At 38.0% G+C, this 27100-nt stretch overlaps 1 protein-coding gene across 1 annotated transcript in view; it reads right to left on the reverse strand.

The window, feature by feature from the left end:
* Positions 1-393: 393 nt before the first annotated feature.
* LOC121414290 (organic cation transporter protein-like) overlaps positions 394-27100 on the reverse strand; it is a 34186-nt gene continuing 7479 nt past the window's right edge. Inside the window, exons 2-11 of the mRNA XM_041607418.1 lie at positions 25232-25498; positions 23503-23606; positions 17666-17820; positions 14997-15165; positions 12408-12546; positions 7396-7487; positions 5710-5918; positions 3119-3227; positions 2502-2711; positions 394-1595 (exon numbers count right to left, since the gene is read on the reverse strand). Of these exons, the coding sequence (XP_041463352.1) occupies positions 1496-1595; positions 2502-2711; positions 3119-3227; positions 5710-5918; positions 7396-7487; positions 12408-12546; positions 14997-15165; positions 17666-17820; positions 23503-23606; positions 25232-25498 (1554 nt within the window). The 3' untranslated portion in view covers positions 394-1495. The remainder of the gene's footprint in view (positions 1596-2501; positions 2712-3118; positions 3228-5709; positions 5919-7395; positions 7488-12407; positions 12547-14996; positions 15166-17665; positions 17821-23502; positions 23607-25231; positions 25499-27100) is intronic.

Below are 27100 nucleotides of genomic sequence, written 5' to 3' on the forward strand. Positions count from 1 at the left end.
TGAGGCTAAAGAATGAACTGGTTTATATATCATGATGGTTTACTTCCTATTGGTCTAATGCCATTTCGTCCAATTGTCAACTTGTCTACTATCAATGGGTCTATCATCAAATCGTCCACTATCCACATGGTCTAAATTGCCAATTCGTCCCCTCACCATTTCGTCTAATAACCAGTCGGTCAAATAGCCATTTAATCCACATAACATTTGGTCTAATTGGGGTAGGTGTTATTTGTGCAAAATTAATGAAAATGAAATGGATATTAGGCCAACTGGTCATGAGATGAAATGGTCATAGACGAATGGTGATTGGAACAAATGGTTGTTAGACGAAATGTTGATGGGCAGAATGGCACTAGACTAAATGAAAGTAGACCATGTGATGAGTTGACGAGCTGGCAATAGACGAATTGGCAATTTACCATCATGATAACATTACAATGGATGAATGAGTGCTCTAACACTTGACAGGCTCATAACATTGAACATTTATAATAATTATAACACACATATTTTTTATAATAGCACATTCATGTGTACATGTACTACAATACAAAAGATGTAAGTACTTCCAAAGGGTTTGGCTAGCATTGCCATGTTATAGGTTCAGTAGCCATTTACATGTACATCAACTAGAACTGATATAGTTTTATTTGTATTTTAAAGGGATTTAAATAGATAAACTGAGAATGAAGCTGAGATATATTTCAATCAAGAACTATTATATTATAGTAAAGCTTGACTGGGAATAGTCAGATTTTAGTAGTTTAGTTACAATAGGTTAAGATGAAGACATGTACAACGTGAAAGTGTTGTATGATCCGTTCATCTAGTAATTTTTAAAACTGTAAATCAATCAGGGTAAAAAAACAAATGGTATACGACAAGAAGGAGGTATTTTGACTTATTTTTTGATAAAAAATATTCTTCATGATTGCCAGAAAATACATGAAACATTACAATTAAAAAAAACCTGAATGTCTAAAATGCAATAATTAGAGGTCTATTATTAAAAAAATACACCTTGGTAGCTTTTTAGAAATCTCAATAAAATAAAGATATTAAATATTTTAGTCCTCTTTTGAATGAAGAAACAGAAGAATTACACTGTGGACAGAATGCTTGATGGCGGGTTGTTTTGTTCTTTCGAAGATGTCGTCAATTTTAGCTCCAGGTATTGTTTTATACAATACTCTCTTTGACTTGGAGAGCTTGTTTGGTTGGATGGAGCGTACCATCAAGTCCCTAACGACGAGTATGTCTGCCTTGAACTTGTCATCGGCACTTATTTGTTTCTGTTTTCTTAATAAGCTCCTATCTGTTTGTTGTTGATTTGAGGTCTTTTTGAAGTTGACAAAACCTCTGTTGTTGGATCATTGGGTGGGTTTAGTGTAATGTTCTTATCCAGGCTATTCACAAATACCTCATCGATTGACTTAGTCAATGTTTGGAGTTGATTTTTCTTTGTGATTGCTCGATGACGTTCATTCTGCTTTCAATAGCGGGTAAGACGATCAGGAATTGCTACGCCACTCTCTGCATCTTTCTTGTATTGAAACTTGGGCTCCATCTCTATCTCGTACTCCTTCTTTTTGCTGTATGAACAGTAAAAAGAGAGACATGGGGGTAGAACATTCGGTGATTTCAAGTTCAGTGTTGACCTTTTTGGTGTTGGTGTTAAGGTCACTTTTCACATGAGCATAGAACCAAATTAAATGAAATTGGTCCCGAAAGTCACTCACTATATGTTGAGCCGTTATCTGTATCGTGTTTGGTTAACTCAGATTCTCAGAAAAGACAGAATAGGTTTTGGATGTAGGAAACACACTCCAAATTGTGCTTCCAACATCAACACCGGACTTGAAATCACTCATTCATTCAAAAATAACAATGTAAACATTAAAGGCCACAGTCCAACAAAATCGTGCTGAATGACACCCCTTAAAGAGCAAATAATCAGCCAGGTTGTTTGTCAAACTTCATATCATTATTGTTTATTTAGAATTCGTTTATTTTATAAACGCGGGTCTTTCAGTTTAATAGATGGCTTGTATGTTCATACTCACTAGCTCTACAGGTAGTTGGACTTTTCTAAGATATTTTCTTTGTCACATAGGACGTCAAACAGATGTGGTTTAACAATCAATTTGAAGAAATTGCCGTCTGGTCTGTAACACTATGTGAGTTTGTTAACCACTTTGTCTAATATTAGTGTAACTTCCAGCTGGTCTAATTCCTCTACATGTATATAAACATTTTTTTAGAAATCAATGCCATTTAAATTTCAATATCACTTGTATAATAAAGATCTATATCTGAATTATGTGATCAGGCAGACTGTTTGTCCTCATTTCTTGGTTTTCATTTGATTTTAATTCAAATATGCGTCACTTACAGGAAACAAATCAAATGAATTCCCGTAAAACCAAACACGATTATACCGATACATACATGTACAATAAAGAAATGGTATTTTCTAAAAAAAAAATGCAATATCTTACGTTCCAAGCAGTTCGCCTTCTTCTAGCGTCTCTGGTAGCTGCTCCCCACGAGTCTCGGGAAGGAGGAGGACAAGAACACCGGCAGCTATCGACAACACTCCAAAGATCAAAACAGGAATGGGTTTCCATGTTTTATCTAACAGAAGTATGATAGGGGCTAAGATCCCGGCAATACGAGCACTCATTGAACATATTCCAATACCTACACTCCTGTTAAAACAATCAGAAAAGAGAAATGACTTTTAACCTGTTTCGAGAATGTATACATGTATATCAGTGTACTAAGCTTGGTCACTAGTTCTCTGTTTGATTAGACAATGATAGATGGTAATGATTTCAAACCATTTTTTTTTCAAGTATGCTTTTGTCATTTTGCCATTCAAAACAAAATGTCGAAACATATAAAAGAAAAACTAAGTATCATCAAACAAATTGAGTTTTTAACTTTTGCGAAAAAAACATTTTGAGTACAAACAAAATCAATTGTATGGTGGTCAAAGAGATATTTGATAGGAAAATCGACACTGGTAAACACAATAACAATAAATGTAATGAAATTATAAATTTCTAAGGAGTCGATGAACTAGGGGGAAAAAATGAAATGGCTTGTTAGTTACCTGACAGGCGTGGGGAAAATCTCGGCGGAGAAGACATAGACGATCGCAAACGATGCTGAGATACCAAACTTTCCAATCATTGCTACTGTTGTACGCCATGGTCCAATAGCTAGAACGAATGGAAACATTCATTTTATATCAAATGGGGTTTTCTTGCATTGATTTATAATCATAATATGCACTCTATTGTATCGTTGAGTAGAAGTAGTGTAACGAGCAAAGCATATGTCTGGCAAATATGTTGGGAAGGAATTGGGGGAAAAACAGAAATATGAACAGTCAAGATTATAAATATTATGAAATGGTATTGTGTAGGTATTCCACGTCAAATATCCACGCAATAGCTAAATCAAATATCTACCCTGCAAATCAAAATAAAAATCGATAAATGAAATATTGCCGTAGGGAAGTCAAATGTCCGCTCAATAGAATAATGGGCATACTCTGCATTAACTCTGAATATAGTCAATGCTCTCGACAAATCTAGTCACCTTGTGGGTATTTTCCTGGACTACTCCAAGGCCTTCAATACCATCAATCATACCTACTTATATGGTGTGCGAAGGAAGGCCATTAAGTGGTGCAGGAGCTTACTTATTCAACAGACTACAATACGTATTTGTTAGAGATCACAACTCCAATTTGAAATATGTTAACTGTGGAGTCCCCCAGGGTAGCTTATTGGGCCCCGCTTCTTTTTACAATGTATATAAATGATTTATGTAGATCATCCAAAATCTTGTCCCTCATTCTCACCAGAATCCACAAACTTTAGTTGATGTTATCAATTCTGAACTTATTAATGTTACTGAATGAATAAGAGCCAATCGTTTATCATTGAACAAAACAAAATACATGTTATTTAGTAATTCCATAGACATGTTACCGATCATGCCGATGAATATTAGGTTTGATAATACCCCAGAAGAAATGGTACCAAACACCAAATTTCTTGGAATAACAGTTGACAGTAAACCTTCATGGAAACATCATATTGAAAATATTTCCAAAATAATTTAACGAAAGATACGTATTATTATTAGGCTAAAATTTTGCATTCCCTCCACATCATTAAAAATGCATTACTTATCTTAAATCTTGCCTTATTTTATTAGATAAATTGTTACTTTTGCAAAAGAAAGCACTTCGTATTATTCATAGTACAGCCAGGGAAGTGTTATGGTACAGCTTTCCGTCTCATACGGACCCACTCTTTCTAGATAGTAAACTGTTGAAAGTCAAAGACCTGTAGCTACTACACTTAGGGCATTTTATGTAGAGTTATAATAATAATGCACTTCCCCATATCTCTGATGTCATGTTCCCTAAAATCAATTTCATTATGACTACCCAACGAGACACTCTGACGAATTTCATATACCACTTTACAGAACTTTACTGGCCAAAAATATATCTCTATTCAACGATCCTAAATTCTGGAACTCCTATCAAATAATGTTAAACATGTTAAAGACAGTGTCTCTTTAAATTCATTCAAACGTAAACTCAAACTTGTCTCGCTTAATTCCTATAATTCTTCGCAATGGAACTAACACTTCATTATCTTAATTATCATCCTTACACTTTTTATTTTTATTGTTTTATCTTTTGTCATCTTATATTGTCCAGTTAACTCATCTTTTGTTATTTCACCAGATCAAGCTAGTTTGTGGTCAGACCTTTTGCTCCTTTAACATGTTTAAAATAATGTACTTATTGTGTTATTATCTTGTCTTGTACTGTCCTGTCTCTTGTCTTGTTTTGTCTTCTGTGTCTTGTCATTCCCTCTCTCTCTCTCTTTCTGCTATTTCTTCTGTCTTGCGCAAAATATCCTTCACAACGAAGACCTCTTTGTGTGAATAGCTTTGCATTAAGTAATGATGTTTATATATGATTTCGACCTTTTTGATTCTCTTTTTTCTTTCCTGTATGAAATATACGCATATAATGAATAAGTCAACTATATTTTCTTCATTTCCAAGGGGGATGCACACTTTACGAGCTTTGCTTTTTAGTGGACCCCCCCCCCCCTCATTTCAATTTATGCTCAATATTATCTTGGGTTTTTTTGCCATTTAAGAATGATCGTCTGTAAAATTGTACTTGGTTTGTATTACTTTATATTGCTTTGTAATATGTTTTGATTGGAAATTGGAAATTGAATTGAATTGCATTGATTTAAAATTAGATAACAAGCCGTCTACGTAATTCAAATAACGTACAGATGAATTATAATTCCTTTCCTAAATCATTCACCAAATATGCTATAAGAAAATTCAGATTGTATATACGAATTAAGATACCTGAGAGAAAAGTTATTGCTGATCAGGCATATTACTATGCAATGCCAATGAGTGGGTAAATCTTACCTGAATTGAACTAAGATTTTATGGGAAAGAAAGTGTTATCCGTGTGTGGATATACTATATACATATCCATGATATCGCAAAACAATCTTTAAGATTGTTTTAGATATTGTTTTTATTTTTATTATTTGTGATATTGTTGTTATTTATAAAGATGATGATGATGGTGCTGATGATGATTTGTTTTTCTTTTCTTAATTACGAACAATGAAGTAGGAGACTCACGTGTGAAAATGGTTAAGAGACACGCGATACCACCGCCGACCATGTAACCAAACATACTCCACTTTCGTCCAATATATTCAATAGCAAATATACAACTAAGATAGGCAGGAAACTCGACAGCGCCAGATATGAAGAAAGCAATGTAGACATTAACACCAAGGTCAGAGGTGCCCAGGGATAGTCCGTAATAAACCATAGTGTTAACGAACCTGAGAAAAATAGATTGTAAAGTAATAAGAACCAGTGTTAGATTAACACTACTTCCACCATTACCAACATCATCACCATTGCCACAATCGCCACCAACATGACCACAACCATGATCATTACCAATCACCACAAACATCCAACCACTACCACCAACCTCATACCCATCAGAATTAATATGATAGTGGACAGTCCAATATGGATGAATTATTTGCCCGGGGGGGGGGCAGTCAAATGTATTGTTGTACACATGCGTGACCACAAAAAACAGCGTGTTTTTCAGTTTTGGACGCGGGACGCGCGTGCACTCGTGCACTCGGTATCAAAAACACCATTTTTTTAAAGGTGGCTTTGAAAGACTGGTCCATCACTGTCCATGGTCAATCGCGGGCTCAAACGCATTTAGGGTAATTTTTTCCAAAGCTTTTTTTTAAAGACTAGTCTAGTCAAACGTGTTTAGGGTATGTTTTTTCCAAAAGATTTTTTTCTCCGGGGCTTCCTCCTCGTTTTTGAAAAGTGTTCGGGTTCTTCCCGATGGTAAGCAACGACCCTGGGAACTTGGCTGGGAAACGGAAAAAAGGTCGTGAAAGCAAGTAGACGAAACTTATTTCATGTATTTAGGGGTCATATTCTGATGATAACTTGTTCAGGAGCTAAAATTTGTTCAGGGGGTTATTTTGCATACAGAGAAAAACTAGTTTAGGGGGTGTTTGGAAATAATTTGGTCCCGCATTTGTACAGTAATACATTTGACTACCCCCCCCTCCCCCTCCCTGGATAATTTGTCACTGTTCCCTCTCAAAACCTGGGCTCCGTAACACAAAGACTAGCGATCAATCGCTAAATGAACTGACCAATCATTATCAATGTTACACGCGCACTAGGTTTAAAATTACTAACAAGGGACCAATCAGTACGGTTCTTTCATATTTGTAATTCATCGAAAACCTTCGTGCCACGGAGCCAAAATGTATTCATACCTTAACAATCCCAATTTCAAGTTATATTTTAAAAAAATGTAAATTGTTAAAAAAAATATATTGATATTGTACCACGTTAGAGATATTGTCTCTATGTATTCCACACACAAACTGCAATTGCGTTTCTTAATAACATTCATTAAGATTATGATAAATAATATTCCGCATTTATACAGCGCTTAACACAACGGAGCGATGCCTCTAATCGCTTTACAGATATATTATTACCCCGGTCATCGGATTCTTGCATGCCCTGGGGAGCATTCCAACAAGAGTTCCAAGACTCAATTGCTAGGCAATACTACATAGGCTTTCATATCCGACCGGGTACCCATTTAACAAGGTGGAGAGTGGCAAATTGTGGATTGACGTCTTGCCAAAGGACGCTAGACCGAGGTGGGATTCGAACACACGACCCTCTGATTACAAGGCGAGAGTCAGAACCGCTACACTACGGCGCTAACCACTGTCACACTACATGTAGAACTTTATATCATACCAATTAAACATGAGATTAAGTGTTCGAATCCTCAAGTTAGGAGTGCGGAAGAGATCGAGTGCTGTAGCCTGGGGACCACTTGCTGCTGTCTCCTGTAGAATGACGAATAAAAAAATTGGTTTGCAATTCCAAAATGAAATAAATGTAAAAGAAGATGTATGTAGTACATTTTGTTATTCAACACTTCATTGGCAAATCTGTACATTAAAGGAAATTATACGATACGCCATGGACACTTCCCTTTTGAGGTAAAAATGCAGGGCAATAAATTTCGTAAAATGGGGTTTATTAATGATATAAATATCTAAATATTTCATAGCGAGAGAGAGGGGGGGAGAGAAAGAAAAAAAGCCCCCCATAACATCGTTGCAAAAAAAAACTCAGCCGTTGTTTTAAGTTAAATGCTAAGCATCATCGTCATCTATTAGAAGTTAACTATATTTTCACGAAATGGTTTTATTTCGTGTGTAGAAAATTATCTTTGGTTGATTTATAATGTTTTTGTCGTAGCTGGCGATATTCCATGCATGCTTCGACCTTAATAATGACGTATATAAAAACATGAAAGTTTTGTACTTTGTATATTTTTTTGTGGAATAATTATTTCCTGGAAATGTTTAGCTGGTTAGTGTTGGACCACCAGCTTGAGCTAAATAAATGCTTTTATGATATGTCATTCACGAACATCCGATTTCGGAGAGCAAAGTTATCGCTGATCTAATGATTGTATCAAAGGTAAACTGTAACAGATATTATATAATTAATGCACGAGTACGGGGTGCATTGCACGCAAAGTATGCAGATCGATTTGGATTCGCTATCCAATTAATGAAGGCCCCCTCAAACCTGACTGAATGTAGGCGGACGAAGGGTGACGAATGGGGAAAAAATGCAGAAAATGTACGCTACGAATTCAAATTAAATGCTCATGCGATCAGTAACTATTGTCAAATTTTATCAACGAACGGTAAGCGAAGGATAAATATGACATGCGAAGGATCTCGATTTTTCAGTTCATTTCTTTGAGTAAATTGCAGCCGAAGGCGAACGAAAGGTAGATATATCAAACCATGGTTTGATATGGCTTGCGATTAGAAACGAAGAAGGAATACATCGGCAGATCCAGGGGGTGCGCAGGGTGCGCCCCCCCCCCTAATATTTGAGCGGCGCCAAAGGCGCCGCTCAAAATAAAAAAAATAAAAGAAAAGTAAAAGAAAGAAAAGGCGCCGCTTGAAAAATTAAAAATAAAGGAAAGAAAAATTATACACTGATATAACATTAGCAACAGTAAAGGAAAGTCTATCCCCAGCAAAGCGTAATCATATCATCTTCCTTATTTTTTCTTTTAACTACCCTTTTCCCAACAACTTCGCCGGTAGCAGTGCGCTGCCTGCATATAACTGGCGCCAATCAAGAATAATCAGCGCCACCTTAATCTAAATCGGCGCCGGACAAGAATAATCAGCGCTATTTAGTTATAAATCGGCGCCAGTCAAGAAAAATCGGCACTGCCAGAGTCTTAACCGGCGCCGATCAAGGATAATTAGCGCCACCTAAATCTAAATCGACGCTGGACAAGAACAATCGGCGCCGGTAAAGAAAAATCGGCGCTGCCTGAGTTCTTAACCGGCGCCGATCAAGGATAATCAGCGCCACCTATATCTAAATCGGGGCTGGTCAAGAATAATCAGCACCACCTGGTTAAAAATCGGCGCCAGTCAAGAATAATCAGCGCCTCCTGGTTCTAAATCGGCGCCAGTCGATTATGGATTGCCGCTGCCTGAATCTTACGTGACGTCGGTAAAAATAATCAGTACTACTTGTTTAAATCGGCGCCGGTCAAGACAAATCGGCGCTGCCTTTGTCTTAACCGGCGCCACCTAAATTTAAATCGGCGCCGGTCAAGAATGATCAGCGTCCCCTGATTCCAATAAATAAGCGCCGGTAGAATAATGAAGAAGGGCCTATTGCTAACCAAATCTAGATCGGCGCCGCGGTCAAGAATGATCAGCGGCATCTGGTTATACATTTTATTGTTGAATGGTCATAACGAATAGCAAAGCTTATCGCATGCCCTTACAGAGTGGACTGGGGCGGGACAGTTGCCCACAGATGTCATGAAATCTTTAATTTGTTATTTAATAAATCCCAGAATCATATTAAAGTGTAAATCAAATCCTTTAATTTTGATCTTATTTTCCAATGCTTTAGTAAGAAAACGTCAGTCACATTTCTTCTTTACACATTCCACATTGTGCCACCTCTTTGGCCTTTAGTGTAAGACAGCTACTATAGAGTTTTATGAAGATGATTCGATATTTTAGTCCAAAACTTCGCTAAACCCGTTGTTTTTACCGCGAGTGTATAATTCCGCAACCAGACGTATATTCGCTAAATATAATTTTCAATGTATAAATACAGTTTGTCAATACCTTTGTTTTAACGTTTAAATGTTTACGCCACAAAATTTGATTTATTTTCATCTTCCATTAAGTTAAATATTATTCCTCTGATCACTCTGGAAGTTTAAAACAAAGATAACGATACCTGCAAAAACTGGAGAACTATTTCCAAAGCTCTGTCTTGAAGGATCTCTTTCTGAATTCAATTCATAAGCATTGTATCCAGTTTCATCAAAGTAATTAGAAAAAAATTACTCATCATTTAGCATCACAATATACAAAAATACCAAATTCTGTATATAGGCCTATACATCATGTACATGAAAATGGAATGATGATATATAAACCTGGATTTGTGATGTATTCCAAATGATTCATGATGTAGCATCATTGTATATGCAGAGCCGTCGATCCTGGGGGGGGGGCTGGGGAATCGCCCCACCAATGAAAATATGGGGGGAGCACACATATCGTTTTGCCCTCCCCCAATAATTCCGCATGTGCAGAAATACAATAAGATGGTAATATTACACAGAAATCAGCAAACGAGATTGAGCTACACAACTCGTTCTTTATTTAAAATCGTGCTCAAATTATCCGCTTTTCAGATTGGAACATAAAAATTTTCTGCTCACGCTTCGCCCTCGCATCATTTCTGTAGCAAAACCCCATACTTTTCATGATTAAATAGGTGAATAGAATGTCCCGTTTTTAGTCCTGAACCTCAAAAGAATTCAATAATCTTATGTTGGATATAATCTTGTCCTTTATTAAAACGTACATTAAACTGTAATTTTTTCAGACCGAAATATCAAAATTTTAAGCTCGCGCTTCGCGCTCGCATTTTTTTTAGATACCCATCTTAATCATTGGTACCAAGAATGCTTAGTATATCAAGCTTTCTGGTCAGAATAGAAGTAAATTTCAGCTCGCCCTCGGCACTCGCATTATCTGTGTAGTGAGATATGTATCCTCCTCATGAGTTACTACAAACAGTCCTAAACAGGCACCTTTTTCCTGTTTTCAGGTCAGTATACACTCTAAATTACAGGGATTTAAAACAAGTCCACATGGACTGTAGTTAGGGACCAATCGAATTCCGGATTTAGTTTGAATCCTTAAGATTAATTTTTAAATTTCGAAAGATTTAAATTTAAATCATTTGAGATTTGAATGTAAGTCTTTAGGATTAAAACTAAATCCAGAAATCGATTGGTCCCTAACTACAGTCCATCTGGACTTATTTTAAATCCCTGTAATTTAGAGTGTACTTTAAAAATTTCAGCTCGCGCTTCGCGCTCGCATTAATTTGTCGGTGATATATATGCATGTGTGCGTGTGCGTGTTTTGACAGGGTCAGGCATTACCCCTTTTTCTTTTTCAACATTTTCTTTTATGGCGCCGGTGAAGTGCAAAAATATGTGCGCCGCTCGGCAGTGCGCCCCCCCCCCCCCTTTCGCCAAAAGCTGGATCTGCCTATGGAATAGATCGGGCGTTCTTGTACGTTTGTGTCATCGTGTTTCTTTCAAGATCGGTCCACTTTGACAAAAGCGCGTTAAGGGACTATGCGCGACAAGACGCTAAACGAACGATTACCGCAGACTATGAGAGATGCCAATTCAAACAGATGACCAACGATTTTTCAATTCGTCGGGAAATTTTAAACATGTTCAAAATTTTGGTAGGTGTACGAACCCAAACACGAAGGGTCAATATGGTTTACTGTCAGTTACCATTGAAAACGATTTTAAAAAATGTCTTTCGCCAGCCATCGCAAGGCATATTGTAGGCGATTTGGTTAGGTGTGAGGGGGCCATAACCTAATTACCTGAAATATGCCTTGCGATGGATGGCGGAAGTCATTTTTAAGAAGACGCTTTCAATGGTAACTGATAGTAAATCATATTTACCCTTCGTGTTTGGGTTCGTACACCTTCTGAACTTAAACGCTGCAATTATTCAAATTCGCGCGAAAAATTTCGACCATGTTTAAAATTTCCCGACGAATTGAGAAATCGTTGGTCATCTGTTTGAATTCGTATCTCTTATTTAGTCTGCAGTAATCGTTAGTTTATCGTTCGTGTGTTATTGTCACTCATAGTCCCTCATTGCGCTTTTGCCAAAGTGGACCGATCTCGAAAGAACCATTATAGGTCAATTAAGTCCACCCCAGGAAATGGTTGATTTGAATCACTAGAGAAAAATCAAACACAAATAATGTTGAAAGTAACGAAGCAACAGGATGACACACCCCGTCCCTTCATCAAGTTTCACGAAAAAAAAAAGAAAATTAAAGAAAAGGAAGAAAAAGAGAAGTGACAAATACTTTCTTAACATGTCAAAATCTATTATAAATTATAAAAGTTGCTCTCTCGGGACCTTAGAAAAGTATTCTATGTTTGCCCTCAACACCTTTATTGACACATTACGCCTCTGTACAAAAGGGGTTGTTCGTAATACCAATAGAAGACAAGAAGCAGATGTAGAAGCAGTTATGCAAAAGGGAATATTGCATGCGCTTGCGCAAAACAGATAGACCCTACTTCTTACGGCTATGCGCATGCGTTCCAAATCTAATTCATTCAATATCACCTTTAAATACCCCCTTACCTGTTCCTTGACGTCTTCTTGTGTGAATATTGGTTCAGGTAACTTAGCTTTGTTCACATCTGCTGCTTTCTTGATGATCCTAGTAGCTTCCTCAGTACGTCCCTTACTAATCAACCATCGAACAGACTCGGGAATAAACCTGGGTTAAAAATTACCGTCATGTAAGTGGTCATTGTAAGATGAAGATGATCGATACACGATTAATAAGGATGAAAGTACTTTAACAGATACATCATCATTTCTTATCATTACTATTTATATGCCATTTGTTTCATATTTAATAGATGTTATGTGGAGCGTAGTTTCCTTCAGCAAGAAATCTATGCACATTGTACTGCACATAACCCAGGTGAGGTGAATGGGTCCCTGGTAGGAATTCATTCCTTGAAATGCCGAGCGCTGGAAAGGCTGCTTAAGCTACAGCCGGGGTAAAAATATCCAAGTCCTTTAGAAGCGCATAGAGACGCTTTGTGCGCTATACAAGAACTTATAATTGTTATTATCATTACTATTATTGTTATTATTATTATTATCATCATTATTAATATAATGTATACAGTGGTGCTCAAAAGTTCGTGAATCCTACCAGAAAATGAACATATTTCAAGTGTTAACGTTCTGCCATGTTTTAGATATTTAGTTGTGAAGTCAGGTGATGATGATGATAATGATGGTGGTGGTGGTGGTGGTGGTGATGATGATGATGATGATGATTATGATGTAGATGCACAGCAATTTGTATATCGCTATATATCTGTCAAAGACATTCAAAGACTCTTTGGAGAAGCCAGCCAATCTGGTTCGCCGAGAAGGGCGCGCACACAGAACTGTGACCCGCAGGTCTCTCCTCCCGATATAACTGATTGGGAGAATGCAGGTGGACCACTACACCGGGGTTTCCCCCTACTCTTATTCGAATAGTGCAGTAGGTTGTTAACGTAAAAAGGTGGTGACTCTCCTCTACACGGGGCCTCCATTTAACATCCTATCCGAAGGACGGAGTGTTTTTCACTGTAGCATAGCACCCCCACTCAGTGTTATTTAGGGTACGCCTATGCTCGTTCCCTCCTTTGAAAGCACCCCCCTATCGAAGGTTTGCCAAAATTTCTGAACCCCCCTTTCGAGGGCTTTTCGCGGGCTTTTTCTGCCTTGTAGACCCCCCCCCCTTAAATCCTGAACACTGCTCAATGTATCCCCTATCTCAGATGAGCTCTCATTCCAACAAAATGTCTGTACTTTTCTTATCAAAATGAAATAATCCTGAATTATCTTTCAAAACTAGCAGGAATTTGTTCCCGGGATTATTTTTCTATGTTGTTCAAGATATTTCATAACCCCCTTTTAAAATTTCTGAGGAGTCCAAAGAGAGAGATAAAAACACCCCCTCTTCAAAGAAATCTCCGGGTGAAAATACAAATATACCCCCGTTTTTTACATTTCGCCGGTCGGACTTTTCCCGCGAAAAGTACCCCTTTACCGGACATTAAGGGAACACGCATGCGGCCCTCTCGACCCCGGAGGGGGGGGGGCATAGCATGCATCTATGAAACATTGGAAAGACGTTTACACACAACGCACTGGCTTCAGTCATCCGCTTGGGTTGAACTCGAACCCAAGATCTTTGGTTCGACAGGCAGACACTTTCATCAGGTGATGAAATATTACATAATATTTGATTTTGTGGGCTCTCCGAACATTGTAGTGTTGATGTTTACAGCATGAAGGAGTGCATGTTGTGGTGGGGTTTATTAACTTTTCATCACAACTGTATATTGTCTTATTCTGCACAGCGCATAGGGAGATGCTTCATCTATATACGCTAAAAATTGATCTTGATTATTATCATTATTTTTATTATTATTATCATTATTATCACTATTATCATAATTATTATAATGATCATCAACGTCACCATCATCATTCCTGGCTGTCCCTATTATAGTAAATATTGTATTGAAAGACGAGAAGAAAAATAACATGGGGAATATGTCATATACAAGGGCGGAGATCTCTCCCCCAAAGGTAGGGGTACCAGGGTCTAGAAAATTTGACAAGCTAAAAAACAGGGGGGAAAGGGTTATCACCCAAAATGTAAGGTCATTTCGACCATCAAAATAAATTTGACAAACAAAAAAAAAAGAAGAAGAAGGTTGTCACCCCAAATGTAATCATTTCGACCAAATAAATGGTTTATTATTTTCTATTTTGAACGATGTATTTCTTTCCATCATAAGAGACCAAACATAGTGTCCCCCCCTACTCAAAATAGTAGGGGGAAACACGTCCCCCCTGGGATTTCCGCCCATGATGTCATATAAAAAGAAGAGAAAACAAGTAAAATCGCTATATCTCAAATATAAGCACGCTAAGTGCAGGATAGATGCTGTGAAAATATTCCTATAAAGTTGTTCAACATAACGGGTAACAATACCACACTTTAAAGTAAAGTTTCAAGAGCATGTTTCATAACGACGCCGCTTGGTCGCTTCGCTGACTCACTCTAATTTTATTTCATCTGGCTTAAAAATGCGTATAGATCACTATGTTTGGGACAAACAAAGAATGTTACTGAATAAAAGTATCACTTACGGGAAGAGAGCAAACATGAGAAGAATAGGCGCAGTGATGACGAGTTGTAAGATCCACCAATCACGAATAAAATAAGCAAAAACAGCTAGAAGCATGTAACCAACGGAGAAGAACAACATTATCACAATACCTGCTATCACTCGCTTACTTGGACCAACAAACTCCGTTCCTAGATTGAAGCAAAATGTAAAAAATGAACATTGTGTTAATTGTTCTTTTATAGTTTATTGATAATGATTATTTGTATTATTTTTTTTTCCTCGTCAGCTATCAACCATTAGTTTTAGGCCTAGATTTGTGAGATTTGTCTTCAGGAGGAAAAAAAATATTCGTCTGTGCAGAAGAACTATTTCTTGGATTACATTAATGTTTTTCTGGCGAACTTGGTAGACTGTTTTAAACAGAATTTCATTATTTTACACGTTAATTCAATATCAAGCATGGACACTTTTATTTTTAACATTATCTTTATTGCCTATACTGTATATGGTGTCAAAAGTCTCTGCTTGCTTATTGAACACTAGGTTAGGCTGTTTTAGACGCGCTTATCTTCAACGTGTTTAACAATATACATTAACACTTTGACCATAACAATCTTTATCAATACTTAACATGTTTATTGTTTTATTAATAGTTAATACATTTAGAACACACTCCCATGCTAGTAGATTTCAAGAGATAACATCAACATCAGTATTTGTACACAATCATTTATTACCTTCCATTTCAGAGGAAGCTAGCTTGTTTTATTGTAAGGCATATATTGTACTTCTGGCATTATGCATGCATTGCATGGTGAAAATTAGTGACCTATCTAGCCTGTCTAGCTTAAAAGCCCCCTCACACCTGACTGAATGTCATGAATGTAGGCGGACGAACATGACGAAGGGTGACGAATGGGAAATGAACGAAATGCACGCGAATTCAACGAATTCAAATAACATTTCCGTCAAATCATGCGATCATTTACTATTGTCAAACTTTATCAACGAACGGTAAGCGAAGGATAAATATGACATTCGAAGGATAAATATGACATTAGAAGGATATCGAATTTTCAGTTGACATCTTTGAGAAAATTGCGGCCGAAGGCGAGCGCAGGGTTGACATGGTTGATAAGACCAACGAACAATGAGCAATGGTTTGATATGGCGTGCGATTAGAAACGAAGACGAGGGAATAGATTGGGCAATCTTGTTCGTTGTGTCATCGTGTTGCCGTAACGTTCGTTACGGGTTCTTTCGAGGTCGGTCCACTTTGGCAAAGGCGCGATCAGGGACTATGAGTGACAATAACACACGAACGATAAACTAACGATTACTGCAGACTAAATAAGAGATGCGAATTCGAACAGATGACCAACGATTTTTCAATTCGTCGGGAAATTTTAGACATGTTCAAAATTTCCGCGCGCCTTTGAATAATTGCAGCTGTTAGTTCAGAAGGTGTACGAACACACGAAGGTTAAATATGATTTCCTATCAGTTACCATCGAAAGCGATTTCTTAAAAATTGTTTTTCGCCAGCCATCGCAAGGCATATTTTTATGCAATTCGGTTAGGTGTGAGGGGGCCTTAATTGACGCATAGTCGAACCTTTGTCATACTGAAGCTTCAAAGTGTGATCGACTTGCGAGATGGCGAGAGTCAACTGTATGCAAGGTTGTATTCAACATGACATGGCATGCATATTGCGACAAAATATATTAGATATTTATCTACTAATTTATGGTTATGTGTATGTCAGGATGCATGTGTTTTACACGTCAATGATGCCAATAATGCCTTTTGTTCTAAAAAGCACATTTGCTCCAACAAAAGTGCTGATAATTTGAAACAGGCACATGATAAACCTCTATTTTTTATGTTTACACATTTAAAGTGTACCTTCTTTCTCTACAACCTGGCAAATTTTGATGAAAATGACATGGGTTTTGAATAAATTACAGCATTTATTGTATTTTTTGGAGATATGTTTTTGTCATTTTGACACCATTTTTTTTCTCGGATCTACTTCTGAATAAAAAAAATGTGGACATAAGGGTAATCAAGTATCACTGATCGTCTTGTTGATCACATGATCAAGATCAATGTCCTTTAGGGTTAATGAACATAGTATTTCATTTTCATAAGAATTGTGTTTTTTGTGAATAATTATTTTTCCATACTTGTTTTCAGAGTCAGCACTTTTACCATATTGAATCGCGTAATGCAGTCGAGACTGCCTTGGGCGTTCCATTTGTTAGGAATTGAAGGTGCTGCTATCCTTAAAAGTGCAAACGAATATGGATTATCCATCTTAAGTATACAATTCTGAACCACACTGTAAAAATTAGTGAAATTTACATGTATTTTTGACCGAGAAAAAGTGATCTCGTGAGCTCTAAAAATAATGTCAGATTCTTTGAATGCGCAATTCTTGAGAAATTCCAATTGGTTTAAGTAAAAAAAAAATCAAGCGGATGATCCCATGTTAATTTGTGCATATTAGGTGCTAAAGTTACTACCAGCAAAATTTTGTAAAAATGTCATGGATTTCATTGTAACTGTTTAACGTCTTTAATGCCAGCCACGCATGCGCATCCTCCCACTATTCTGTTAACCAGGCAAATAATAGTAAATGAAGTACACACATATATATCTGTATGAGAGTAAATAAGATGTAAATACCGATGACAAATGCAAGTAGAAAAACACCCGAATTTGCTGAAGCCAAGACTATCCGAAGTATGGTGTAAAACCAATAATTGGGTGAGAAGGCTACTGCCAACCCACACGCGAACTGCACCACCAATGCAACGAACAGAACCTTACGACGTCCAAATCTGTCAATCAATAAACATAAAAACATATGCAATATTCATTAACTTATTTACACATTCGTTCAACATAGAATCAGTTATTTTACCACGTGGGTGTTTCATAAAGCTCTAAAAATAATGTGAGATTCTTTTGAATGCCCAATTCTTGAGAACTTCCAATTGGTGAGAAGTGGTGAGAAGGAAACATTAATCATGTTCTGGGTGTCCTCAAGAGGGATATCCTAAAGTTCCAGCTAGATTAGAATATAAATAAAAATATGTCTAAATGATCCACAACAAATTTTCAAGCTTCATTTTTCTAAACGGTTTCCAATATTCTGATTTCGTTACATCTTTTATCTCATGCGTTATAAAGTTATTTATTTCAACTGTTTTCTCATTCTGGCACAATTATTTTAATCAAATATTTGTTCCTCCTGTTTTTCTATGGTTATGTCAAACGTAAGTTGATTCCTTTTTTGTGCAACCTACCTGTTTTATATTTTGTAACCCTATTATATGTAATGATCTTTTTTCACTCAATCGGGTGTGGGAGGGAAGGCCTGTGGGCCATGGCCATTAAGTTGACCTATTCCCTACCCAGGCTACCTGGTTGGTTGAGAAAGGGTCTAAAAACTATTTGTATTTTTGTAATATTTCTCAATCTTGCATTGTACATGCTGTCTTCTTTTCGATTAAGTGCCGAATAAAATGATAATAATAAAGCTGTTCGTAAGTTAAGAGCTACGCCATTATATGATGTGTTATAGCGCCACCTTGTGACGCTAGCCGGCTAGTTGATAAACACAATATTATTTCTCGCCCCTTTTCGGCGCCGTGTTGTAAAGACAATGTTTCCTCAATAAATGGTAGGCCCAAATGTAATTATTGTGATCGTTGTGTCATCCTTACTGTCGTGGTGGCAGCTGGATTGAATCCCTGTCATTCATACATAATATGTGCAGTAAAATGGCCACTGCTAAAACTGGCAAACGGTCGGTCGGGTATGACATTTCCCGTGATAGGTAATTGCTTTGGTGAATTGTTCTTTCTCACGGCTAATACAGTCCCACACATAGCCCATTATGTTGGCTTACCCGCGGTACTATTACCGCTATTGTCAACCTCGTCCCCAGGCCCGAGTGAATGGCCGCCCATTTTACGCCCGAGAGAGAGGCACAACCCCCAATAATTTCCCCTATCAGAATGGACTTGATATAGGTCCGACTCCTAGTCTAGGATCTGACATAGAATTTAGTTATACTCAAAGTGACAAATGCAAAACTGACACTAATTTCAGTCAAAATGAGTTTGAAAGAGAGTCAGAGAGCGATGATCATGCACACGATTTTGATGACATGAATCAAGAATGTGATGATGAAGAAGATGACCTGTGTTATTTTGATTACAAGCATGACAAGAATCATGGTGAAGGTACAGTTGGTTATGGTAATGTTAATGTAGACTCACAAGAATGTGTTGAAGGATATGAACATTATGAATCTGCTAGTTATTTTGATAACGGTAATCTAGAGGATAGTGATGGGAGTTGTGGTGATTACTGTAATAATGTAGACTTGCAGAAATTTAATGAAGAAGGATATGACATGAGTGATTATGATATTAGTAATCAAGATGATGAGAGTGTCGGTTATTGCAAAGATAACACAGACTCACAGGAATGTTATGATGAAGGAGATGAGTACATGTGGGATAGGGTTCAACCCAATTCTCTCTTCCATATATCACAACATACGCAATCAACATGCCAAACACAGACATATGCCGATACTACTAGTTCTGCCCATTCAAATCATGCAGATATAGATAACACAGATAAGTGTCCTCTGTGCTCTAGCGCAAGGGGTAACATTTCGTACCAACACCATATCAGTGTTTGCCCCTTCTTGCCCTTAGAAGATAGACTGTGTGTTATACAAGCCCGTCGTGTTGCAAAAATCCTTGGGCATGACGATATCCTTGATATAGACTTACAGGACCTAGACGGTTATTGTGATTCTGATCGTGACCTCTCAGATGATAAGTTGTCTGTCGTTGATGACGATATTCTTCCCACTGGATGCTACTCCTCCGCGTCGTCTTCAGACATTGATAGGCCTAGGACTCTTGGTCGTGCTGCTGACTTGTCAGAGATAGACAAGTCGCCTAGTTATTTGGGAGACACTCAAGGCTGCAGTGGTAGCTTGCCAGGGTCAGGTGAGCTCCACAGGATCAATTCTATGCCACTGTCTTCAAATGTGGCCAGTTCCTCTGGGGTGCCCAATCGGGCCAACATGACTCCTCAGGTCGAGTTTTCTTCTGGAAATGAGAAAGTCCTGGTTTCCTTTATCAGTGGTGCCATGAGGAATCTTATACGCTTCTCCACCGTCTGCAGACTTGGCGGCAGAGTCATATCTGCCAAAGACCACACTAATGGTGCTTCATTAGGTATTGTTGGTGAAACTTCCCTTGTCTTCACTATTGGTAGTAGCCAGTTTCTCTTCATTGGAACTGTTGTTGAGTCACTCGGTGTAGAGGTACAAGCAGGCATACCGTTTTTAGAGATGCATGATGTTACAATAAGACCTGCTAAGCGTCTGATTTGCCTCGGCAATGGACCTGCTCTTAAATATGGTCCATCCATGACGAATCGTCTGCTACGATCTCATACCAACGGTGAGATTGCGCCGGCACGAGAGCGCGACGTGTTTTCAATCGGCTCCGTAACCATAGCAACCAATACAAGACTCCAACCATCTCAGCCTCTCTCGTTGGCCCTGACACCTGATCAGCCTACGACCTATGCAGACTTGGGGGATCGTCGTTATCTTGGAGGATCCGAACACATCATCACTTTCACCCCGCTGCCCTCCGACAATGTCATGTTGTCCCCCTCTTCCAAGTCTGCTGCTGTACCATCCATACCTGAACTGCCGCCAGATATTCGCAATGATGTGTCATCCTCCAGTGTGGGTGCCCAGTCCGCTGTATCGTCTTCGGCAGTTACCCCTATTACATGCCCCATGCATGATAGCGCAGACATTGACCATCTTGACCCTACCGGATCTGACATGTTCACTACTCAGGACACAAGTTTGGGTATATCTAGTGAGGATCCTTGTTCCTACTTCGAACGTGAGAATCGGCCTGGTCCTTCCAATCGTTTAGTGCAATGCCCCACTGTTCTTGACACAAGGTCTTCGGTTCACCGGACCCAGGTTGCATCAGCCAACCCTGCCTACAGAACCTATCAGCGTCCTCACCACACTCTCGCTGACCCCATGTCGCCAACGGTTGTAGACAAGCTTGAAAGGACTTTGCCACTATCGCCTGTTGCAAATATTGATGATGACTACTGTTGCCCCCAGTCTGGGAAGTTGGACATACCTCCTAGCCGCCCTATAGGTGCCCAGATTGCTCCAGGTGTTATCTCCTCTAGAGTTCACGTGGGGCACACTCATCGCCATGGCAATAGACGAGCTACACCACCACCTGGTCGTCCCCCAGATGTCATGTCTTGTGTCCATGTTGTCTCTGCACACATACATCTGTCCTGGCAATGCCGTTCTTTCGTCACAAGATTATGGCCTCGTCCTGGTCGCCCCCCACGGTGCGTTTAGTATTGCTCAGTACTGTACCCGATGACCTCGATGGTGATGACGATTGGCATTCCTATGATGATGATGAACTCTGTTTACCATAGCTTTTGCTTTCCGGACTTGATATTTTATGTCCATATGTTTCTTTCCTCTTTCTGATCATGTCATTTTTTTTGCCTTTTGGTTATAATAATAGTATGAATTTTACAGATTTTTTATACCTTTTTATTTAATTTTGAATTATATTGAGGCATGTTCTTTTTTCAGCACCTATTTAGGATTGTCAGTCATTGCTGTATCATGTGATGTTTGTATTTTTTTTAATGAGCTATTTTTAGGTTGGTGCAGATTACTGTTAATTTTTGGACTGATTTTTATTTACTTTTTCATACACTTTGTAAATGAACAAAGACAAAGGTCTAGCACACATTTGTTTGTTGTGTTTATAATTGGGACAGTTACCTATTTTGTGAGTTATTGCCATGCAAAGAGCATTTGTTTTCTTTTCTCTTAAAGTGTGGTTTTAGTTATGTGTCGACAGTGTCATGATGATGATAGCTGAAATTTGCTTTTTGATTGCCATGCTTATCCAGATGATTTATTGATAGAATTGATTTGAGTGATGTGTTATAAATGATTATGTGTCAACCCACAATTTTGTTGTCATAAATTGGCAAGATTTTTATCATTATTCACATGTCACGTTTTTCTTTGTTTATAGTTAATTGAAATACTATTATGTTGAAGATGTTTTCTCACGTTTTGCATATATTACCATGTGAAATTATTGTATTTGGTTTTCTTGATCTAGTCTTTGTTTGCTGTTTGAATATGAGAAGGCTTTTTTTATACACTTTCTTATATCTCATTACATTTGGTAATTTCTCCACTTTGGTTATTAGAATTTATTCTGTATGTTGGCTTTGTTAGTCATTATTTACAGCCAGTGTAAATTTTCTAATACATGTACTGTGCTTACTTTAGTCTTTTTTTTGGATGTACCATATCATGTAAAGAAGTCAAAATCTTGTATATAACATTTTTATAGCTTTTTCTTAGAGCAATGATTGGGATGGGGGTCGTTATATGCATCACCTTTTTAACTTTTGATATGTGTTGTTATCATGTACCTTACTTGTGTCTACCTTTTTTTATTTACAGGAAATTGATATTTAGTTGTATTTACTATGTATTCCTTTTATTTAAGAGAAAAGGTTGAAGTAGTGTAATTACTAGAACAGTGTGGGTATATAATTTTATTAGTACAGAGTGCAGATGTTTAAATAGCATTGTGTGCTATTTTTGTTTTGAGTTATTTTTTGCATGTGTTAGTTAATGTAGATGCATGTTATAATTTTAGGGACTTTTGTTTACTGCTGATGATTTAGGCTTCTCCTGCATGTTTCATTGAATGTACAAACATGTTACAATTGTGAGGAACCTTTGTAATGGATGATGGTTTAGGCATACTTGTGTTGCTTTGCATTTTTTATTTTTACTTGATTGGTAGACTTGTTTCAAACAGAGAGATAAAGAAGGAAAGAAAGTGTCACGCCATTATATGATGTGTTATAGCGCCACCTTGTGACGCTAGCCGGCTAGTTGATAAACACAATATTATTTCTCGCCCCTTTTCGGCGCCGTGTTGTAAAGACAATGTTTCCTCAATAAATGGTAGGCCCAAATGTAATTATTGTGATCGTTGTGTCATCCTTACTGTCGCTACTTAAAGAAGCTGGTGATCCTTTCTTGTGGTAAATGGTGCACACCAAAGTGTTCATTGGCGTTGGTTTGGTGCTTAAGAAAGGTTACCCAGTCGCTCTTAAAGTCCATGAAACACTTCTGATCTTTTACAAAGAACTATCTAAGATTTAATTTATTTTTTAAAGTTTATAAAACAATTCGCTAGGAAACGAATGATGATTGTGGTAATGATAATGATATTATATAATAACAACAACAGTAATAATGATAATAATGAGAGTAGTAGCATTATATTAATAATACTAATAGCAATTACAATAATAATGATGATGATGATAGTAATTATAGCAACAAAAATAATAAGAAGAAAGAGAACGTAAATATAAAAGACAGGGGTACTTACATATCTGAAAGTCCGCCGTAGAGCGCAGAACCAATCAGAACTCCAGCAAAGAAAAGTGATTGTGCTAAACTATCACGATCTCCATAATTGCACACCAAGTCAAACTAGACGGAAAGAAAAGAAAAGAAAAATATGGTTTTATTCCAATGTTACAGGTAATAATAAGAATTGCATAAACGTAGTACGTTTAGAGCAGTTCTTACATAACTGCGGTATTGTTTAGGGTGTCTGTGCTGTTTTAAAACTAACAAGTTTGTAAAGTTATTACGATCCCCGAGTATTCAAATGTCGTGATTCATTTTGTTTCATTAGAAAGCGATATGTGTCCTTGTTATTCCGTTTCAATCTGGTTTACTTCTATATGTTACAAAATATAATCCAATGTAACATTCGACAAGAACGATCAATACATTAATAAAAAAAGTACATGATTCAATCGCAATAAGTCAGTAATGATAGCATATGATCATAGGCGGCGGAAGCGGGGGGACGTGTCCCCCAAAAAAAATTTAGGTGGGGGGGACGTTCCCCCCCCCCTAAATTTTTTTTTGATAACCTTTTTTTTTTTTTTTTTTTTTGCTTGTCAATTTCTTTTCCTGCGTCCCCCCTAAATTCACGTGGACCCCCCCCCCTGAAACGTGTGTTTCCCCCCCCCAAATTTAGGTTTAAGACTTTTTTTTTGTTTGTCAAATTTTTTTGGTTAGCAACCTGTGTCCATCCCAAAATTTCAGGTGGACACCCCCTAAATTTTTTGGCTTCCGCCGCCAATGCATATGATTATGCAGATTGGAGACGCAAACATGTGAAGCTATTTTAAAAGCACATCTTGTTCTTTACATGTAGTTTCCACATGAATGCCTCATAAATATAGTGAATTTGTTATTTAATCATCAATACACTGCAAAAACCCCGGTGTTGATTAACCTCCAGCCCGGAATCTATATGTCTACACCTGAGAAGTGTTTAACAACACCAATTTGGTTTTGGTCTAACACCCTGATAGGTGTGTATACAACACCAATTAGTTTTAAAACAGCATCGGTTTGATTCCAAACTATATATATATATTTTTTTTTTCTTTTTTTTTACATGACATTTATTAAATGGGTACCGGCAGGAAGTAATTCCTCAAAAAGCTGTGCGCACCAGAATCGGTAGAATAGCTTAGCCGGGTAATATAGGAGCGCCTTGAGCACCTAGCAAGGTGGATACGTGTGCTAAACAAATCCTATATTATTATTATCATTATATTATTATTATTTATCAGTGCAAAGTCACTCTTAAGAGTGAACGTCAAAATGTCAAAGAGAAAAATGTCAGGAACATCCAACATTTTTCTTTCTTTATACGTACGAAATCGTGAACATATTTAAGTTACGTAAAGTGCTTCCTAATCAATCTTATCAAATGTAATTAACTCTCTTTTTTAATCATTTTTGTAGACAACTTTTAGAAGGTGTCACGCGGATATTTCGTTATAACTTAAGTTTTGTCGAGCGAGGGAACCATTTCATATATTTCTCAGGGATCACTTACCAGCATGAAGATTGATTTAAAGTTTTGGGAAAAAACTTTAAAAAGGGTATATCGTTTGTTCTCCAAATGTCGGATCGCAAACAAATCGCGTGGTGTCCGCCTAGCAAGAAATAACGGGAATTATTTGGGTGTGCGTGTGGATGTGGGTAAGTGTGAAGGGATGGGTGGGTGTGTAACTGAGTATCTACATTACCTCAGAAATGATGGACGATTTGTACTGAGACGTATCATATACCCAACCATCGTTACAGCCAATCAGATCGGTGTCGTTATAATTCTCAGGATCTAGTCCTGGATGGAAGTCCAGTTCATCAGCGATAGCATATTTAGAACATTGGTAGATGCTACCATCTGCTTCAGTGTAGTTTAGACGTAAACTACTAGCGTTACGTTTTGCTTCCATGCATTGTTCCGCCGTGTAGTCCCATCTACTGCAATCCTCGTTCTCCCATCCAGCAACCTGAGTTAATCCAATTAATGAAAAGGAAAAAGCGTACTGAGTGTCACATACTCCAACTGCTACCCCCAGGTAGCGAGCCAACGTTGGATCAATGCTGGTACCCCAGAACCATTTGGCAGTTGAAATAATCGAGCAAGGATAAAACTAGTTTGTTGGAGCTTGCTCTATCTTGTAGCTTTTAAGGCAATCTGCGCGTTCCCTAACAGCTGCAAGTTAAGTAACGTATCCATATTCAAAGTATGAACTACGGGCCAATATCCCTGCTTTCCATCATTTCGAAAGTAATCAGCCACAGTACTTAAGAACTGTGCATGCACTTGAGCTTGCACCAGTCCTTTCAAAGCTATACCAGTTGTCCTTCAACAGAAAAACCATACCGTCTGAGTGGAAAACTGCCCATGCTGTAGCATTGCCCATGAAAGGGAACAAACAGGAAGCATAGAACTACGGGCCAATATCCCTGCTTTCCATCATCTCGAAAGTAATGGAGAGAATAATTGGTGACCGAATTCGAAAACATCTTGAAAGTCACCAACTTCTGAGCGATACACAATATGGGTTCAGGGAAAAGAGATCCACCGTCGACATACTTTCATATATCACTCAATGGTCATGATGGTGGAACGACTCCTTAGACTCTCAACAGGAAGTTAGGATCATAGCTCTAGACACGGGCCAAGACACCTAGAAAGCCTTTGATCTTGTTTGGCATCTCGGTCTTCTGTCCAAACTGTCATCCTTTGGCATACGTGGCGACATATATGGATGGATTTCTTCTTTCTTAGCCAATAGGCAGCAGGCTGTTGTTCTAGATGGATTCACTTCAAAATCTAAGACCATCACTGCTGAAGATGTACATCGACGATATGACTTCCCAAGTAGAACATCATCTTCACCCCTTTGCTGATGACTGAAACCTGCATATTGTTACTTTAAAAAAAATCTTGCGACAGAACCAGCAGTACTGAGTCTTCAATGCAACATGCTGAAAATTGGGAAATAGGCAACAGATTGGTGTATCACCTTCAATACAAGCAAGACAGAATAGATGATCATCAGCAGGAAGCGAAACCAGAATCACCCTCCCCTCTACTTTATGAATTCAGCCCCCAAACCAACAAAGAAAATCACCCTACTAATATCGCTGTCGCCAACATTTTGACCTGGGCTCCCTACGTCACATGCCTCGCCAAAAAGTTTGCAAAGAGGTTGTACATTCCAAACCGCTCAAGAGATATCCTTCCATTCAAGGCAAGAGTCACAATCTACAAAGCTTATATTAGGCCCTTAAAGGAGTATGCATGTCCGATTTGGGCCGGAGCTGGTGCCAGTGTACTCACCCTTCTTTAGGTTACAGCGGAAAGCACCCCGCCTCCTGAGAATTGAAGACCCTTCCAAAATTGGGCTTTATCCACTCGAGCACCGGAGAAATGTTGGATCTCTCTGTACCTTCTAACGTCACTTCTTTCTGAAACCATCTCTTGAGTTGTCTTGAATCCCCCCCCCCTGGCCCCGAATGTCCTTTTGACACGCTCTACTGCAGCTGTCCACCCCTACAGAGTCACTGTCCCAAAGTCAAATACTTCTCTTCATCAATCTTCT

Source organism: Lytechinus variegatus, chromosome 4 (assembly GCF_018143015.1).
Source record: "Lytechinus variegatus isolate NC3 chromosome 4, Lvar_3.0, whole genome shotgun sequence".
Taxonomy (NCBI): Eukaryota; Metazoa; Echinodermata; class Echinoidea; order Temnopleuroida; family Toxopneustidae; genus Lytechinus; species Lytechinus variegatus.